At 41.1% G+C, this 21,595-nt stretch overlaps 1 protein-coding gene across 3 annotated transcripts in view; it reads left to right on the plus strand.

Moving 5' to 3' along the window:
- Positions 1-21,595, plus strand: part of LOC135492397 (FMRF-amide neuropeptides-like) — a 62,045-nt gene that overhangs the window by 12,365 nt on the left and 28,085 nt on the right. The window contains exons 2-3 of one of the 3 annotated variants that reach the window (XM_064778861.1): positions 937-2,001; positions 2,109-4,828. In XM_064778861.1, coding sequence (XP_064634931.1) covers positions 945-1,967 — 1,023 coding nt within the window. In that variant the 5' untranslated portion in view covers positions 937-944 and the 3' untranslated portion in view covers positions 1,968-2,001; positions 2,109-4,828. Of the gene's footprint in view, positions 1-936; positions 4,829-21,595 lie in introns of those variants that run through there. The other 2 variants (XM_064778859.1, XM_064778860.1) reach the window with 2 other exon arrangements.

Raw genomic sequence — 21,595 nt, forward strand, 5'->3', positions numbered from 1 at the left:
CTCGCTAATTGGTGTTATACTGTTGCAGGTGGCGGAACGGCCTGTGGAGAGACATCACGCCTTTTCGTGTCCTCTTGTACAGAATTCTTGGTAGGAAACTCATTATAACACCCTATTAACAGATTATCGTCGATACAACGATATTTTTACCAGTTAAACGGGGGAGAAACGTCGTGATTGTTATGCCTTACTCTCCTAAATCTTTCTAAACAACCTTCAGTTGAGCAACGGTTGTGGGAAACACTTGTAGAGCGACAAATAATAACTCATCACAGACCACCAGTCAGTAGTTCATCATTGACTCATAGCTCTGTGGAGAGCATAGTCCATCTACGAGACTGCGCCAGCCAGCCTTGCCTGGCCCCGCCTTAATTTATGCCACGACTTGTTCAGTGCCTGTCATTACATGTCAGCAGTCCTTCTCCAGGTCCCCTTCAGTCTACCTGGTCCTTTTTCATTGCAATGTTGAATGCAGAACTTTTGGGGATATCCCGATTTTTCCATTCCCAAGACGTTTCCCTACCAGTTCCATCTTCTTCATTTCACTTCAGTGACAATGCTGCAGACTTTGATTATTCTTGCAGGCTCTTTGTTTGTGCTGTCTGCTGCTAGTGGATAGCCAGAGTGTGTCACAGACATCGGCGTTCAGCCCCTCCAGGAGGCTCTAGACAGTGTTATTCATTCCCAATGTCTTAGCCGCATACATGCATACTAACTGAAATGACATTTAAATCCTTCTATATTTTTCATGTAGCCCACAGCTTAGAAGAAGTCTGATGACCCAATAAGAGGAGAACGGGAGACAACCGAATCTGATTTAATGGAATTTTCTTTTCGTTTTCAAATTACGGAGGTATAAATGTTTGTTGAACTTTCATTACAAGTGATGTTTGTTTAATTCAAAGCTGAATCGTTCTTCCTGTCCTATCTTTTCAGGCTGCACAATGTTGGTCGGTTACGTCCCCATGCGCATTTCCCTAGTCTTAGCCTTGATGCTGAACAAGCTTTCCGTAAGTGAGTCCAACGAATTAGACTGTCCCGCCGTTTGCACAAGACTAAGCAAAATCATAGACAATTACAAATGTATAGACCTATGTGATAGTGTGAACCAGGAGGCCTCGATTAAGCGGGCCTCGTTTATGCGTATAGGCCGAAGCTGGCCCGGAGATGGCCAGGATGGTATGGACGTGAACTCGGACGAAGGGGACGAAGAAAAACGAAACTTCATGCGAATCGGGCGCAACTTCATGAGGATAGGAAAGCGCTTCCCATACGGGATGAAGCGGCCATCATTCATGCGCATCGGGAAGCGGTCTCTCGATGACAACGACGACAAAAGGCGGTTTATGAGAATTGGAAAGAGCGACGAGTCTGACAAGAGAAATTTCATGCGGATTGGAAAATCCATGGAGGATGATAAGAGGAACTTCATGCGCATTGGAAAATCAATGGAGGATGATAAGAGAAACTTCATGCGCATTGGCAAATCAATGGAGGATAATAAGAGGAACTTCATGCGTATCGGAAAAAGTGACGGAGTCAAGCGGGCCTCTTTCATGCGCATTGGTAAGAGCTCGGAGGAGGCCAAGCGTAACTTCATGCGGATTGGCAAGAAGGACGATGACGATAAGCGGAACTTCATGAGAATAGGTAAAAAGAGTGATAAGCGTGCGTCGTTTATGCGTATTGGAAAGAAATCAGATGATGAGGAGGAAAAACGCAATTTCATGCGGATAGGAAAGAGTGACAATGAAAAACGCAACTTCATGCGAATCGGAAAATCGGCCGAGTTAGTCAACGATGAGGCGATGGCCGATAGCGTGGAAGAAAAACGCAATTTTATGCGAATAGGCAAAAAGAGTGATGACACTAGTAACATGGGAGCGTCCTTCTTAGGGAATAATCTCGATTCAGAAGACGGCGAGGCAAAAAGGGCTTCGTTTATGAGGATCGGTCGTAGCGTGTAGGGATAGCCGTTCAGTGAACCGCTTGATTACAAAGGTGAGCGAACCTTTTGTGAATTGCTTTGGTTTTCTTCCGTTTCTTTCGGCACTCTCCAATGATTGGATTTTTTTTGACTCACCCTATTCGCCTGACTCTGTTTCCAGGTCACTCAATACTGAACAGTTCAAGGCATTTGGACCTTAAAACTTATGTACGCTTTACGACATTGATGTCTGTGTGATTAGCTCATCAGATGCACGTCAGCGGCAGGAACATTAATATGAGAACAAATTTGGCAATTGGAACTTCTTTCATACCAAATTAGGCGTGTGGGGCCGTGAACTGATTTTCGAGAAAAAAAACATTCAAAGGACCGTAAGGATGTACACAAGTTTTAGGATTCCAACTTGATTATACATGTACATGTAACATTGATTTGTTTACTCGCTTTAAGAACATGTTGACCAGATTACGACACCACACTGATTAGAAAAGAAGGTTACAGTGAAATACTTCTGGAATCATGTATGCGGTGTTTCTCTCTCTATTCTCAAATCAGGCCAGCTGGATAAAACCAAACACTTTTTTTCCAATTCTCAGGAACACTGAAAGCTAAGCCTTTGGGGTGAGCTTAGCATTTGTATCCCACCTTGACTTGTGTTTTGACTAAACTGGCCATAAGATAAGACACAGGTGACATTGCTGAGGCAGAGGAGGTGTACTGTTGGTTTGAACTGATCATTTCTTATACTCGACTAGTTGCCTATGATCGAGAACATCAACCTGGCGAGACCACAGAGGCCACTTTAGCATCATGTACAATGGCGTTCCCGATTGGGGGTGTTTGACTAGGCATTTACAACAGACATATCCTTCAATCATTTGTAGCCCTCTCCCTCCCCGATCTAAAATCCCGATTAAATTCTTGTAAGACTCTAAGTAAGATCAACTGGCATGACAGGAGTCCTGTGAAGACTACACTTGTGCACATACTTTGATTTAAACAAACCCGATTGAAATATCAACGAATAATTTCATACGAATATTATCGACGGAAACGTTCATCTAATCGTGAATTGTACCGATAAAAAAGTTAGTTTTTACACAATCAAAGTTATTCGTCGACTTGACGTTACAAATGGTTACACCATTCTTCTTCAGAAGTTAGTCTGACCGTTGCGGACAGACTCTGATCCCTCACATGACTTAGTCTGTAGCCCCCTTCGTCTCGATTCATGTTGGTGGTTTTACGAATCATAATATCGATTGGGAACAAAGCAAAGTGGTAGAGAGAGAGAGCCAACACGATTTACGAGATGGGTGAAGGAGGCGATTTGGCTTCGTAGGACCACAAACATGAATCGAGACGAAGGGGGCCAAAGTCACGTGCGGGATCAGAGTCTGACCACTACGAAATCTAGCGGTCAGACTAACTTCTGAAGAAGAATGGCGTAACCATTTGAAACGTCAACTCTGATTGTGTAAAAACTAACATTTTTTATCGAATATTATCGATATTTCGACCGGGGCCTTCTGAGAGTACATGTATCTAGATGGTTCTGAACACATTGGTAAACATTGTTATGTTTGACTTATCAGAGGATTACGTTATCTGAATGCCGTACGAGACGAGACAAAATAATAAACACCAGGACATACCACACTGAGCATCTTCCTATTTAATTGAAAGGGTCTCAAAATTTCAAAGAATAGCTTTCAAGGATTATTAAGATTTTTTTCAAGAGTTTCGATGGTTGAAAAAACTTGATCACTTATGTAATTAGTCAAATACAGATATTTTAAGAAATTACCATGCCTATCTACTTTTCATTTTCGTCACCCCTCTCCGGTATTTCTAGTATAGTAATCAGGACCCCTACACTCATAAAAAAATGGTTTCTGAATTTAAAAAAACATTCAAAGGGTTTTTCATCAAATCACTGGTTTTTCAGCCAACACTAAAATGCACCCAGTGGAGTTTTTTTCGGTAAAGTAAACTTTGATTCGAAATAACCTTATTGTTTATCTCTTTTCATTTTGCCGAAAAACCTCTTCTGTGTGCATATTTTTATTGACCGAAAAGTCCTTAAAGATTCTGTAACGCCGGTGGAACAGTAACAAATGCCCCCTGGAAAAAGTGTCCGGCCCTATTGTATTCTGCAATATGGTTCTATGGAGACCATGACCGTCAATAGCTCGAGCTCAGTGATTGAAGCGCATAATAGAATCCTTTGTTTCCCGGGCATTCTATCCTAGGACATTTTAAACTTCTACACCGGCTCAAAAACCTTCATTTCCAAGAGTGTGGGGAATATACTCAAAGTAACATTACACTGGCTGGATCCTTTAGTGGCCGGTGAAATTGAGAGTGTATTACAACTCTCGGATATTCGAATTCAGAAAAGATTCGGACACGCCTGTCACCGGTATATTCATTCGATTGGACACCACGATCATTGTTCTCTAGATAACCGATGATTTTAATCCATTCGCGTTGCCAATCTCATAAAAACCAAAAATCTCATGACATGAGAAATCGGATCCAAACCACACGCCAGGAACTCCCAAACGCGCGTCAACGTTTATATGAACCGCTATCACTTTCATAGCTGTGATTAGTTGATGTGACATATCGCAACGCAGAGAGCGTGTAAGTTCAACAAGGCATTCATAAATAAGCATGAAGTATAAAGACGAACTCTGTTTTTGGCAATTATGAGCATGAGAAAAATATCAATCCTATTCCTTTGACAAGAAAGTCGTCATGAGTTTTTGTACGTGATTCTGAAATGATATATAAAGGTTAGAACCATTGTTTCATTCACATTATTGTGTGCGTGATTGGGATATTAATATATAGATAACAAACAAGAGCCCCTTGATCTATCTTTCTCCTGTTTATCTCTGAGTCTCAAAACATGATCTGCCGTTATTGTGATGAGCATGGGGTATTCTTTATGTCATTGAGTGTCTCACAGTTGCGTCAGTCAATATGCGAAGGCATTTAGGATGTCATTCATAAAGTCATCGATAACTCCTTTGCACATTTAGCGGCCATAAATACATAAAACAACTCGAGTGGGATTTTTGAGGTATCAGACTACACCGAGTGATGGTCTTTGGCTTGGAAACCCCCGAGGCCGCATACAGATAGCGCCAGATAACATGTATGGACAGTGAAACCATTTAATCCTGAATCATACTGATGGCGAACCCATATGGAGGTGACGCCATTTGATACTGAACCATAAGGTGACAAAACATTTGGACAACGAACCATTTTATTGCGAGCTGTGCGGTTTGAGTACCAAAAGACGGATAGCGAACCAAGCGATACCGAACCATACCGATAAACCTCACCGAGGCTAATATAACAGAGAGCAAACTCTCGAGATAGCGAAGGAGCTATATGGTCATAGTACCATATTGATTGCGAGCTATTCAAACAGTATACATTTCTTGTTGAGACACCCTTTCAAACCTCTGCATTGCTGTGATTATCTTAGGCGAAACATGCCCTACTGGTCAATGGTTACAGACGAGGTCAAGACCCCCTACATGATACAATCAAGAGAAACCAGAAGATGTTAATTGAATCTCCCGTCCCTGTAAACATGATCGAGGTCTAGCCCTTTAGTAATGACGATGGCCTCTATCCAATGATTGTATATGTAGAGGCATTCATAAAACATGGCTTGCATCCTAACAGCTAAGTAGCTATTTCCTTACATCAACTCGTCTAGGTCCCTAGGGTTTTGACTTTGCGGTGATTTCTGGGCTGCAGGCTCACTAGCCAAGATTGAATGAAGTGGTGAAACTCATAGGAGCCAAAACGGTACAAGGCATCATATGGTTCGAGGTCGTCTTCATCGTCGAGGGTCACTGAAAGGAGCACCTACAAGTATAATACCACCTTTATTTGATTTCCTCGTTTCAACGTACCGGTGTCATATATACACAGACCTAAAAGCAACCACAAGGTGTATCCGTGATTCAAACTCACTCGGCGACTGCAGCAGCTGATAGAAAAATTGATTATAGACCCAGGCTTCCTGGTGCTAATCAATCATTTTTTGAATTGAAGGCTTTTCCTATCCCATCATTGGTGACTTACTTTCATCGCAATCAAAATCCTTTCTCAATTGGAAAATGAAACAGGTATTTTCAACGCGATGCAATCCGGTTATGCATTGCCATGGACAAGATGGAAAACAACCTTAGCAAGGTCAAGGGCATGCAATTCAAAGTGTCACTGGTGGGAGGCTTTTTCCGACTTCTAAACGGTTCCTAACTTGTTCCTGATTTCTCCGACAAAAGTTCGACTTTTCCCTTAATCGGATTTCCATAAAACCTGGAAAAATACTGGGGCTTCCCGAAATCGGGAAATGGAGATCAACGGCCCATGTTGAATGGGGTCAATGAGGTGTGAGCAGACACTTAGGGTGACCTAATTGAGTGAGTTTATTAGTATTTACATTTTGGGTCACTCTGAGTGTTTGGTTCACACCTCATTAACCACGTTCAACATAGGCCTTTGATATTTATTGCCCTATTTTGGGAAGAAAGGTCTTTTTAGAAATCCCACTTTTCTAGGAAAATTGTCGGACTTTGTCTCACAAATCAGGAAAAAGGAAGAAAAACCTTTAAGATGTCGGAAAAGGCTTCCTACTGGTTTGTCAATGGATGCCACGTCTTTGATGACAGAGAGAAAACGTGATAAAATTTATCGATAGTGAAACCGCAGTTTACAAATTTACGCTAATGGCTTGGCTCTATGAAATGTCAAGACTAACACATCTCGAGTAGGGAGTTCAGTGAAGATGATAGCATGCCTCCTGCACTTGAAACCATCATAAGTGTCTGATTCGATTCACTACTGGGATTAGGCTTTTTCTTCGGCTATCATTGCAAAGCCAATAACATGCACATGTACACAAAACTTGTACATGCACATGCACACAAAATATGTTATAAAATGCTATCTAATGAGCAAGAATAACAACTAGGAACAAGTATCTTATCGGGATATACGGCTAGATGTTTAATCAACTACAACCTGGATCTCTCCAACCACGTGAATATCAAAAGTCTTAAAACTTAGATTCAGATTGGACAATTAGACCGGATGTGTCAGGCTCACCAAATTCTCCTCTCGGTGAGACCCCAGATATCTTGATTGTCTCCGAACATGACTTTCATCAAATACTTTCCACGCGTTCTTCACACCACTCTCATTATCTGTGCATGTCTCGAAGAGCTTATCATAGCTTGGTTTCGGCGGAGATTGATTCTGGGTTCTCACAGGATGAGCCTCTTTATTCTAAGGTACTTACAGTGGTCGTAAATGACTTGCCTTTTAATGATGCTCGCTGACACAAAGGATTGGCAGCATGACTTCGAGATAAGAGTGTCGAATTTCCTCAAAGCTACATGTGCTCTGTATTACGCAATCGTTCAGTCACTTTCCCGATTATTTTCAATTTGGCAATTCACTCGCGTCAACTGGCATTTTGAAGTCACTCATCATTTTCGCATGTCTCGGAAAGTATGTAATTGGTTAAGGGAGATTGTTAGCTACTACAAACAATACACGATATTTCCAGGGGTCGAAAATGAATTGCCTTTTAAAGGTGCTAGGTGAGTCGACAGATACATTACATGACCTCGAGATGAAATTCTTGCCCTTTGATGATGCTAGGCGGAAGAAAGGATGGGTGACATGTCTTTGAGATCGGTGTTATTTACCGTAGTCCCGCGGTCTGGAAACGGATATTGGTCAATTGATCGATCATTGTCGCTGATTATTGTACAATGTATTTCACGAATCGCACAATGGCCAAGGACAATCCTAAAGTCATGCGATGATCGTCATCATATCTCTTCCTGTCTGCCTTGCCCTTGCGAGCATGTGTTACTGGTCAAAGTGAGAATGGATACCGTGAGTATCAAGCCCCAGCGAATATCGCCGAGACTGATAAATGGTGAATCCAAACAGCCCTAGGTGAGGATAAGGTTTACCGGGTACTTGGTCGAAAGTAGAAATGCGATGGTGAGCAATCAGGGAAGAATCCCATCGACCTGCAGCCCAATGTGGCTCTGACGTCTTCTTTTCTCATCAAATATCTCAGTGAGTTACATCTTTTCAGAAAAAGTATCAGTGGATATAAAAGAACCGTTACAATATCCTGACATATCATAACATAAAGACTGATTTGACAAAATTTAATATGATTTCGTTATCATTCTTTGCCTTCAAAATGACTTTCCAACGAAACATGCACGAATTTTGAAAACTGAAAGAAAATTCAAAATCCTGTGACAAGAATTTGTCTTAGCAGCGAACTTCGATCAAATATCAACAAATCCCTTGGTTACAGTTTTACTCGCAGATTAGAAATCTTCTTCTAGCACATACATGTAATCGCAAGTCGCAGTGACGAAAACCGCTTCTCTGCTCTGTGCATTATTGTTGTGTACTGCAGAGCTGTCAAGCGCGAAGAGATCTTTCGGGAATGAGACACTTTCCTACGACTTCCTTACCATCGACGATTTCGAGAGTCTCTCATACTCGAAATTGAGTCTTTCTTCCCAATTAGGCAGTTATGATCTGATTTACCGAAGTCATTGTCGGAAACAAATTGACATCTGCGCTGGACTGAAAAAATTACTTTCTGGCTTGAAGGCTGAATGGCTGAATGGCTGGACGGTTGCACTGTTATTGCAATTTTAGACGCAGACTAACTGTTTTCTTAAAGAGGCAAGTATGCTGATATGTTAATCCTAAATGCAAAATTGGCTTCAAGCAGGACACTGGTGAAATGACGAAGTCCGTTCTATGGTATCTCGACCGAAAAACCTCCATCACTTAAAGAAAAGTACGCTGTTAGGAAGTAAGCAGTTTGAGCTTTCGACAGAACTTTGATGCTTTTTCTGCCAATACAAATACGCACCCATAGTGGTTTTTCGGTAAAATGAAAAACCGAAATGGTATTTGAGATACCGAAGAATCTCTAAGGCTTTTCATTCGGTGAAACACTACACGGTGCCGATTTGTATCGGGTGAAAAAAATCTATAAGAGGATTTTCAAACCTCAAAATTCTTTTTTCTGAGAGTGTCCTTTTCCTTGACTGATTGAGATATAAGTTTGAGAGTGTAATATTTAGAAAATGTGTTGGTACTTTAGTTAGTAACACAGTAAATCAGACCGACAAACAGTCAGAAACTCGCTTCGTCAGAAAAGTAATAACAATGCCGATTTGAGGACAAGTAGAGAACTGGCTAGCCTAAAGGTTTAACCCCAAACCACAAAAAGGAATTATTGATAAGGACTAACTTTCCGCGATGGCCTAATCATGAATAATAACGTGGTCAACCTCCACGGGGAGTAAGGAGTGTTCTAGAAAAACTTATCGCCAGAAAAAAAAGCCGATTTTTTTTACAATCACTTGTAGACAAACTCCTTTTTTTCAAGCTGTGGCAATAGTACTTCTAATTCAGATGAAGGAATTGTCATTTTCTAGAAATCTTTCACAGCTCGAGCTTCAACAGGACGAAAAAAATATAATTTTCCTTTTGTGCAATACTTTTCGGTACTCCTGTTAGCAGTATAGCATACCGCTAAAATTAGTGGATTTCGCAAATAGCCTAGTTTCGTGAAAATAAAAATCACCAAAAATCACCTAGGCCTAATTCCCATTGACCTGCTGTCTTATCAAAGAGTTGTCGGACAAATATCGATAACATCGATCTCCAGGAAACAGCTGTTGTTGGAGTCCGGCCTTAACCGACAAGGTGAATATAAACGTACTGTCTCGATTATACACTGGCAACTAAACACTTGATTTTTATAATTCGACATCGTGTAAAGAAATAGATACTACTTAATAGCCATGTTAGTCCATTGTGAAAATAACTGTAAAACAGATTTTATGCAAATCATTTTGAACATGAGATTTCATATTCTCAAAACTACGCCTAAGCAGAATGCAAACAGCACATTCATAAAGAAGACCCTCGATTACATATACAATATAACGTGAGCATGTTATTTACAAACATCACGGAAGTTGCAACAACCTTCAAAATCCAATAATGCTTCAATAATCGACCCAACCTCACCATCTATACAGCTATAATTTGTGTATTTACTATGTCCTGTTATCAGAAGTATGCTAGAGGACACGATAGCGCTCATTTATTATTCATTCAAAAACAATTCGGTTTATCTGATTTAGTTCAATTTTAGAACATTACTTGAGGGGTATGCCGGTGTTAGACGACTAATAGGTGGTGTTCAATTGCATTGTTTTGGCCATGTACAACACCAACCAATTAACAATACGTCCTACACACATCGAGTGACTGATGCATGTGGTTTAACTATGCACAGTGTAAATCTTCTTTGACTTTCAGAATATTACTTTGGGGACTGTGAATGCTGGATTTTGATATCAAAATCAAGGTCTGACTGATTCTGTTCAATTTCAAGACATTACTTTATTATCTGACCTCAGCGAAATCAAGGTTGGTCAAGATTTGACAGATTTTGTTCAATTTTAGAACATCACTTTGGGTACTGCGAGTGTTTGACCTTAGCGAAATCAAGGTTGGTCAAGAGTTGACAGATTCTGTTCAATTTTAGAACATCACTTTGGGTACTGCGAGTGTTTGACCTTAGTGAAATCAAGGTTGGTCAAGATTTGACAGATTCTGTTCAAGTTTAGAACATCACTTGGGGTACTGCGAGTGTTTGACCTTAGCGAAATCAAGGTTGGTCAAGATTTGACAGATTCTGTTCAAGTTAAGAACATCACTTGGGGTACTGCGAGTGTTTGACCTTAGCGAAATCAAGGTTGGTCAAGATTTGACAGATTCTGTTCAAGTTTAGAACATCACTTGGGGTACTGCGAGTGTTTGACCTTAGCGAAATCAAGGTTGGTCAAGATTTGACAGATTCTGTTCAAGTTTAGAACATCACTTGGGGTACTGCGAGTGTTTGACCTTAGCGAAATCAAGGTTGGTCAAGATTTGACAGATTCTGTTCAAGTTTAGAACATCACTTGGGGTACTGCGAGTGTTTGACCTTAGCGAAATCAAGGTTGGTCAAGATTTGACAGATTCTGTTCAAGTTTAGAACATCACTTGGGGTACTGCGAGTGTTTGACCTTAGCGAAATCAAGGTTGGTCAAGATTTGACAGATTCTGTTCAAGTTTAGAACATCACTTGGGGTACTGCGAGTGTTTGACCTCAGCGAAATCAAGGTTGGTCAAGATTTGACAGATTCTGTTCAAGTTTAGAACATCACTTGGGGTACTGCGAGTGTTTGACCTTAGCGAAATCAAGGTTGGTCAAGATTTGACAGATTCTGTTCAAGTTTAGAACATCACTTGGGGTACTGCGAGTGTTTGACCTTAGCGAAATCAAGGTTGGTCAAGATTTGACAGATTCTGTTCAATTTTAGAACATCACTTTGGGTACTGCGAGTGTTTGACCTTAGCGAAATCAAGGTTGGTCAAGAGTTGACAGATTCTGTTCAATTTTAGAACATCACTTGGGGTACTACGAGTGTTTGACCTTAGCGAAATCAAGGTTGGTCAAGATTTGACAGATTCTGTTCAAGTTTAGAACATCACTTGGGGTACTGCGAGTGTTTGACCTTAGCGAAATCAGGTTGGTCAAGAGTTGACAGATTCTCTTCAAGTTTAGAACATCACTTGGGGTACTGCGAGTGTTTGACCTTGGCGAAATCAAGGTTGGTCAAGATTTGACAGACTTTGTTCAATTTTAGAACATCACTTGGGGTACTACGAGTGTTTGACCTTAGCGAAATCAAGGTTGGTCAAGATTTGACAGATTCTGTTCAAGTTAAGAACATCACTTTGGGTACTGTGAGTGTTTGACCTTAGCGAAATCAAGGTTGGTCAAGATTTGACAGACTTTGTTCAATTTTAGAACATCACTTGGGGTACTGCGAGTGTTTGACCTCAGCGAAATCAAGGTTGGTCAAGATTTGACAGATTCTGTTCAAGTTTAGAACATCACTTGGGGTACTGCGAGTGTTTGACCTTAGCGAAATCAAGGTTGGTCAAGATTTGACAGATTCTGTTCAAGTTTAGAACATCACTTGGGGTACTGCGAGTGTTTGACCTCAGCGAAATCAAGGTTGGTCAAGGTTTGACAGATTTTGTTCAATTTTAGAACATCACTTGGGGTACTGTGAGTGTTTGACCTTAGCGAAATCAAGGTTGGTCAAGATTTGACAGATTCTGTTCAAGTTCAGAACATCACTTGGGGTACTGCGAGTGTTTGACCTTAGCGAAATCAAGGTTGGTCAAGATTTGACAGATTCTGTTCAAGTTCAGAACATCACTTGGGGTACTGCGAGTGTTTGACCTTAGCGAAATCAAGGTTGGTCAAGATTTGACAGATTCTGTTCAAGTTTAGAACATCACTTGGGGTACTGCGAGTGTTTGACCTCAGCGAAATCAAGGTTGGTCAAGATTTGACAGATTCTGTTCAAGTTTAGAACATCACTTGGGGTACTGCGAGTGTTTGACCTTAGCGAAATCAAGGTTGGTCAAGATTTGACGGATTCTGTTCAAGTTTAGAACATCACTTGGGGTACTGCGAGTGTTTGACCTTAGTGAAATCAAGGTTGGTCAAGGTTTGACAGATTCTGTTCAAGTTTAGAACATCACTTGGGGTACTGCGAGTGTTTGACCTTAGCGAAATCAAGGTTGGTCAAGATTTGACAGATTCTGTTCAAGTTTAGAACATCACTTGGGGTACTGCGAGTGTTTGACCTTAGTGAAATCAAGGTTGGTCAAGGTTTGACAGATTCTGTTCAAGTTTAGAACATCACTTGGGGTACTGCGAGTGTTTGACCTTAGTGAAATCAAGGTTGGTCAAGATTTGACAGATTCTGTTCAAGTTTAGAACATCACTTGGGGTACTGCGAGTGTTTGACCTTAGCGAAATCAAGGTTGGTCAAGATTTGACAGATTCTGTTCAAGTTTAGAACATCACTTGGGGTACTGCGAGTGTTTGACCTTAGTGAAATCAAGGTTGGTCAAGATTTGACAGATTCTGTTCAAGTTTAGAACATCACTTGGGGTACTGCGAGTGTTTGACCTTAGCGAAATCAAGGTTGGTCAAGATTTGACAGATTCTGTTCAATTTTAGAACATCACTTGGGGTACTGCGAGTGTTTGACCTTAGCGAAATCAAGGTTGGTCAAGATTTGACAGATTCTGTTCAATTTTAGAACATCACTTGGGGTACTGCGAGTGTTTGACCTTAGCGAAATCAAGGTTGGTCAAGATTTGACAGATTCTGTTCAAGTTTAGAACATCACTTGGGGTACTGCGAGTGTTTGACCTTAGCGAAATCAAGGTTGGTCAAGATTTGACGGATTCTGTTCAAGTTAAGAACATCACTTGGGGTACTGCGAGTGTTTGACCTTAGCGAAATCAAGGTTGGTCAAGATTTGACAGATTCTGTTCAAGTTTAGAACATCACTTGGGGTACTACGAGTGTCTGACCTCAGTGAAATCAAGGTTGGTCAAGATTTGACAGATTCTGTTCAAGTTTAGAACATCACTTGGGGTACTGCGAGTGTTTGACCTTAGTGAAATCAAGGTTGGTCAAGATTTGACAGACTTTGTTCAATTTTAGAACATCACTTGGGGTACTGCGAGTGTTTGACCTTAGCGAAATCAAGGTTGGTCAAGATTTGACAGATTCTGTTCAAGTTTAGAACATCACTTGGGGTACTGCGAGTGTTTGACCTTAGTGAAATCAAGGTTGGTCAAGATTTGACAGATTCTGTTCAAGTTTAGAACATCACTTGGGGTACTGCGAGTGTTTGACCTTAGTGAAATCAAGGTTGGTCAAGATTTGACAGATTCTGTTCAATTTTAGAACATCACTTGGGGTACTGCGAGTGTTTGACCTTAGCGAAATCAAGGTTGGTCAAGATTTGACAGATTCTGTTCAAGTTTAGAACATCACTTGGGGTACTGCGAGTGTTTGACCTTAGCGAAATCAAGGTTGGTCAAGATTTGACAGATTCTGTTCAAGTTTAGAACATCACTTGGGGTACTGCGAGTGTTTGACCTTAGTGAAATCAAGGTTGGTCAAGATTTGACAGATTCTGTTCAATTTTAGAACATCACTTGGGGTACTGCGAGTGTTTGACCTTGGCGAAACCAAGGTCTCAACAACCATTAATCACTCAACTTGAACGCAATAGCAATGCTCTGGTGGTATCGACAAGAGTGGTTAGGAATACGCCCTGCACGCATCGGCTTACTTATACTGCTCGAGTTTCACTAAAGATTTATTGATATCATCGGATCATGAAACACTTGAGGGGCGGGGAGTTACTATAAATGAATAATTTAATTCAAATGCTTGCGCGGCTTTGGATATACTTTAAAATAATTTTGAAGAGGTCTCAGATAAGGCCTACTTGCATGCAAATATCGGCCTGATATGTCTTCTCTATAAAGGGACCTGACCTGTTTCCCTTTGGCATGTTTAGAAAAGGCTCAAGAGCATCCATCCCAACTATTAAGAAGAGTACGTCCGGTTAATGCTATAACATATCTTGGAAGGGGGTGGACTAATATTACATTGTCAGCTGTATGCAATGTCTGGAACAAATAGACACCAACAAGTTGGAATACAAGTATCATATTACTAGCTTTCAGGCGACTGAAGCTGTCCCATCGGGTACCCTGCGCTCGGGACAAACAATTGTGTCAACGGTAATTTGATACTATACCTTGCCCGTTTCTCGCAACCTTACGCTTCGAAGGGCAGGCTCTCAGAGGCACAAGAAGAACTGAAGGAGATGAAAGCTTTGTACGCACATGTGTACGTATAGACGCAATATTTTCATTATGCTCAATCATTGGAAATATTGATGGCGTGGGTTATGTATCAAACAATGATAATGTCTCTCAAGGCATTGTCACTCGCTGAATACACTCTTTATTAAAGCATATCAAGTTGAAAAAGCCATATTGTACTATTGAAGCTAGAAGTACAATTAGATAATTGTCTATGACATCGTTTGGCAGATATCTTCAAATTTCTTTATCAGAATATCGAACAATTTGTAGTGCAAGAATGTAGGCAAAATATTACGCCGGAGACGGCTCATTGGTGAAGACAAAGTCACCATTTTTCGCATAGTTTTCTCATCATTCCTTAATCTGGAAACTCCTCTCGTATATCTTCTGAAGGAAGGGTTTAAATCCATCAGGAGAGCAATTCTGTTTTTAAATGTACAGAGGAATTTGCCGTGGGACTAACTAGAAACCGCCTGACGTAACCGATGTACACATCAACATTCAGGTAAAAAAAAATTTCGATGTATTTTTTTGGCGCGGCAATTTTAACTGGATCGGTACAATCCCGGACTGTGACAGGTAGCAGCTGCCTCGAAATCAAACCTTTACTCTGCAAAAGCGAAAAGACGATTACGCATATCAAAACACTTCACGGAGCTTGAGGCACTTGAATAACCTTTTTCAAGTGTTCTCGCAGTGCCGATATCGACCGCCAATAAACACAATGATACTTGATATAATGACTACAATTTGCTTTTTGATCACTGTCATCAGCCTCAAGTACAAATCGTTGATGATTCTAACCCTGGAATAAGCCAATAAAATGGGACTGCGGTAGCAGTGGAAGAGAGTCCGCCTCTTGATCAAGAGATCGTGCGTTCGACTGCCGGCCGAGTCACTGCATAGTTCCCCTACTGGTCGAGTTCAAGGGAGCGCCTTCGGGTTGCTCCTTGAAACCCATGATTGATTTCTGTGGAGACTGAGATAATAATAATGGTATCCCAAAAGCGCTTTGGACTGGGAAATGTGGAAAAGCACTAGGCCTATATAAGAACTCAATATCATCATTATTATCATCAAATCAACAAGATGCAAAGAAGATTGAACACCCGCTGCGCTTGGGCGATGAAAGCGCCTACAAACAAGCGACCTATGTCACTGCGAGTTGCGATCATGATTGCACGCTGAAAATCTCCCGTTTGCAGTGATTACTACAGATGGCCAGGAAAATTGATATCAGGGTCGCTTGGGATGACATTGAGGTCGGGGGGGAATTTCGCTGATGAATTATTATCTCAAAAGGATGGACAAAGCGCACTTTGTCTTCTTTATTTGAAATTGCAGGTTTTTGCATGCGTTTTATTCCCGTGGACTTTGCGAGTAACTAAATCCGTGAAAAAAGGAATAGCAAAACTAAGGTTTGATTAGAAGAGTCATCGGAATTTGGTTCTCAAATCATACAGGCCGATTTTCTAATTGAAATTCCCCATTCATTTCGAACCAAACTATATACAGACGGAATTTTCGTCACGTTCAACTATCACTACGTTTTTCATTACACATGTTATGCATATAACACTTAAAATTCATGGAGGTGTTCCGAATCAAATTTGAAATTAATGAGGTGGGATGATTATGCTCGAAGCCACGGATAGACCAACATGTATTTTGAAAACCACGTTACAAATATAATTGCATAGAAAGAAACATGTGGCCAAATATACATCATCAAAGTAACGCATGATATGAAGAACTTGCTGATTACTTTACACCAAAGTTTGGTCATTCTTCGGATTTTCAAGTGAACTATTTTTCCACGCTATCGATGTTGTGTAACACTCATTTACCAAGCCATAATAGCCAATCATAAGCGGGTTCATTCTTTTCCCCACCCTCGGGATAGCCGGCGTCTCCATCACATCAGTTATCTATTTGGAATATTCGCAATAATAGCTTGAAGTGGCCACCACTGGGATATCGGAAGGATCTGGCGGCGGCCAGTTGGCAGAAAGCAAATGATGACGACCACTAGAAGAGTTTTTTGAAAGCATATCGTGAATGAATTTTTTTCGCACATCGCATAATCCACCCTTCAGTTAATCATGTGATGTGTCGAGCGTGGAATAATGAACTGTTTTGCTCTCACCAACTGCAGTTGTTAACAGCTCAGTATTCGAGGTAAATCTGAGAGGTGATCGAATATATATTCATGTAATGGAATTGAAATTGAACTCTCAATCTGTCAATCGAATCTCGAAATTGAAATGCTCCAGCCTTAATCTATTACATGTACATGCAATTGCATCTACAATCAAATGTTACCACTTTCTTAGTGTTGATTCTTTTAAAATCCATAATCACGCAGGTATGACTAAGTGGGGCATACATTGGTAATGTAATCAACAGATCTGGCCAAGGTTCACTTGCGTAGGATTGTTACGGAGGACGTAATCAAACACACGATGGATCTGGGGAACACAATGGAGTTGGTTGGACCATGTCTGGAATGAAAAAATTTGAATCATGACTTCTGTCTGATAAGGCCTCCACCTGACATTATCATTTCCAACATGTGTTGGGTTATCGTTAGGGTATACATGATAGAACATTCATACAGACCATGTGTTTTCATGTTTGTTTGTCATCCAAAACAAGGCTGGAATCAAACATGCCACGGTTGTCTGGCTGGTGGACAACAACGGTCAGTAGTTGCCACGGTTGTCTGGGTGGTGGACAACAACGGCCAGTAGTTGCCACGGTTGTCTGGGTGGTGGACAACAACGGCCAGTAGTTGCCACGGTTGTCTGGCTGGTGGACAACAACGGCCAGTAGTTGCCACGGTTGTCTGGGTGGTGGACAACAACGGCCAGTAGTTGCCACGGTTGTCTGGGTGGTGGACAACAACGGCCAGTAGTTGCCACGGTTGTCTGGCTGGTGGACAACAACGGCCAGTAGTTGCCACGGTTGTCTGGCTGGTGGACAACAACGGCCAGTAGTTGCCACGGTTGTCTGGCTGGTGGACAACAACGGCCAGTAGTTGCCACGGTTGTCTGGGTGGTGGACAACAACGGCCAGTAGTTGCCACGGTTGTCTGGGTGGTGGACAACAACGGCCAGTAGTTGCCACGGTTGTCTGGGTGGTGGACAACAACGGCCAGTAGTTGCCACGGTTGTCTGGGTGGTGGACAACAACGGCCAGTAGTTGCCACGGTTGTCTGGCTGGTGGACAACAACGGCCAGTAGTTGCCACGGTTGTCTGGCTGGTGGACAACAACGGCCAGTAGTTGCCACGGTTGTCTGGGTGGTGGACAACAACGGCCAGTAGTTGCCACGGTTGTCTGGGTGGTGGACAACAACGGCCAGTAGTTGCCACGGTTGTCTGGGTGGTGGAAAACAACGGCCAGTAGTTGCCACGGTTGTCTGGGTGGTGGACAACAACGGCCAGTAGTTTACATAGAAGCGCTTCATTGGAAATGCACGCAGGTTCTGATTTTTCCAATGACATTTACAATGCAGATTACACTGCAGAATGACGTGTATAAAATGTATGGATTTTCATGTTTTTTTTGTATCAATCTTGTCTACTGTTTTGTTTAACACATAATATTGATAAAAAAAAGGTTTAAAAATTCGAGAAACATACCTTTGATCAACAAAAACGCCTTCTCGACTGTTGTAGGAAAATTTCAGATATAAAGTATCGATTTTGTATTCTTTCCGTTTTACGTCTATGCTTTGAGACAGAATCTAATTGATTTGAAATCCCACAAGACCAAGCTCTAACTACTTTTCAAATAATCTTTAAGTTCTTAGATCTACCTTTAGCATTATGAACATTCGGACTAGGCTAGCATTATCGAATGTCCTGTCATCTTTATTTTCTAAAGGTTATTTTATAGTGTAGACGCGGGGACGCAAACCCACAAGGCGTGTACTAAACGATATAAGAACCACCGATAAAGGATGCTATAATTGTGATGATAAGCGATATGGTAAAAGTGAAAATCACCAAGAAAGAGCCAGCGGCATAGTCATTTAGCAATTACATTGCATGGTGCACTGGCCTCGAGACGGACAATCAATCGCAAGCATTTACAGCATTAATCTCCTTCTATTGTACCCGGTCAATCGCACAGAACCATTTAATTCAGACGCTGTATAATTTCTGTCTTTTGTCATTAAGTGATTGGTCGTTACAAGACTTTTAATCGAAGTTAGATGCGTTGCATTGTACAGATGACAGATGTATGTCCTGGGGACAACCATATAAAAAGTTGAAAAGTGAAAATGGCCGCCCAGGAGGAGGCCAAAAGGTAATTAGCTGCAAGCAAACATTGTCTAATTGCCCGCGACCACACCCGGTGCTCACCGCCTCCATCATCATCCCCCCAACAGCGACAATGCTCAAATGAAACAGTTTTTTACTATCGCCTCCTATATGTAAAATTACAGGCCATCAAGTTCTGATGATGAAAACATAAGTTTTATTCGTTACCGACAAACTGTATTTGAGTTATGAAGTAAAAATGAAAATGAAATGGCCCAGGGACAATGTGCTCACCTCGGGTAATGTTACTGCATGTCATTTGCAGTGGATATGGGAAGAACAGTTTTGGTCATTGATGTCAATTTTGCAATCTTAGAGGAAGTGGTGTGGTAGTGCAGCTTTCTGTCCTGTGGCAGTTTATATCAATATTCCGTCACTGAACTGAGCTAAAAATGGTTTCCATGATCTCGGCTTGGCAAAAGGAAAGGAAAGAGGAGCTTTGCTCGGTCCATCTGAAAAAACATCAGGGTTCCCCGCGAAGCAAACATTGGCCTCCTTAATCTCATCCCTCTTATCCTTGGTTAGTCACAGAGTGCCGATGTGAGCAAATAATCAAATGGTCATTGCAAATTCTAATTTCTTACTGGTTTGAGCAGAAAAAAACCTTTTTTCAAAGCCAAAAAAGCTTTGGGACTGATGATGTTGCTTCATTTTGAGCAGAAAAAAAACAAGTGAAAAAAATATTTGGACTCAGAATTTTTTTTCCGAGCATAGTCCTTTGATGGATCTCTTTCCAAGTTCTAAGTGGCAGTTGTATCAAATGTTTTTTGAGACAGACGGTGTCGGTGTTAATACATGTTACATGTTACCCGATGAAGACTACTGGCGTCGATCTTATGTGCTCATTATCTGATAAACTATCATATCATGCGACACCATGACATATTAATTCATTGCCTGCTACAGTACTTAACGCCAAAAGTTACGACAATTGCTACAACAAATACGTTCTCTCAGGGAGCTGTGTTCAGTAAATGAGTAACGGCCAACATCCACGCCAATTACCATTTGGATCACACAATCTTCAAAATACGATGTTGTTATTTTTTGTCGCTGAACCTCTCTGATGATTCTTTATTAATATCTGATCTACGTTATTCACATAAGCCCACAAGTCTATCTAAATATGCACATCTGAGCTAAAAGGTACTTCAAATATTCTGGCAGCTAGATAACAACAAAGATAATATTTCCGCTATTACGGTTTCAATCTGACAACCGAGACACATAAAAGGTCAAACCTACTTAATTCTAACCACAACGCCCAGGCGATCAAAAGAGACAAGGAAATAGCCCCACTTTTTCATCCATGAAATAAAAGCATATCTATCTTTCAAATATACCACTGCTTTGGCCGACTTACGCATAAAAAGGTTCAGACAACCACCGTACATGTACCATCAACAAACATTGACGCGAGGCGAACATCATGTTTACTACTGTATTTGTCACTGTTTTTGCCCTGCCACTTCAGGCCATCGACCCCATGTAAGCTGTGTCATGGGGGTCGATGTCATGGGGGGTCGATGTTATATCAATTCGCCCTGATCGAACTTGGCTAAGACAGTTGAACAATATGATTTTAGGTATCAGTGTGACCGGGCTTTGTTTATGGACAAAAAACCATGTATTGGGCGGGGCCCAAATTCTTATAACTGCGAGATCGGCGGCAGAATGACGTAAAATGAACCTTGTGTCAACAAACTAAGCGGCACCACTTTTCACCTACTCAGGTAAAGGAAAAATGTCGTGTCAACAGGTATTTACCGTCTGATTCAGCGCAACTCTTCTCTTAATATTTAATGACAACTATCGAGATAAAAGATCAGCTAAAAACTATTTGCAATTTATGATATGAGCCATCGCATACCCTCCAGGAAAAATATCAATTATCTATAATCGGCAGATAATTGTGGACGATTACATGTATTAACTGTCGTTATGTAGCCCCTGTCATCAGCGCGATGAGTTATTAACACCCGGGCATGGCGAGTGACGAAGCAACATAATGGCAGTCGACGCTGGTCTTTTCGTGACAATGGCATTTGACGTTTGCCTTTTTCGAACTGCTTTATTCAATATTTGTACTTTTTAGAACATCGGCATCTTGTGGATAGCGTTATAATTATAAGGTGTCGCAGTTTGTTCGTGATATTGTAATTAATGTTGGGTTATAGAACTCTGGTGACGTTAGCTTTTGAAAACATTGATAACTTAGAATGTGTTTTAAAAACAACGGCAACCATGAAATTTGAATCCACATATTGACCAAATTGAATTTTTCCAAATTCAATGACAGTGTGTCAAATTTTTAACGAACGGCGTAGGCCTTTCGGACGCGCTACATTTCCATAGAAATAAGACTAAAAAACTATAGGAACGATATGATTCGTTCGGAAACACGAACTTAAGTTGGACGAAATGGATTGCGCTAATCCCTGATTTCTAGGTATACGTACATGTATATAT

This window comes from Lineus longissimus, chromosome 8 (assembly GCF_910592395.1).
Source record: "Lineus longissimus chromosome 8, tnLinLong1.2, whole genome shotgun sequence".
Lineage (NCBI taxonomy): Eukaryota > Metazoa > Nemertea > Pilidiophora > Heteronemertea > Lineidae > Lineus > Lineus longissimus.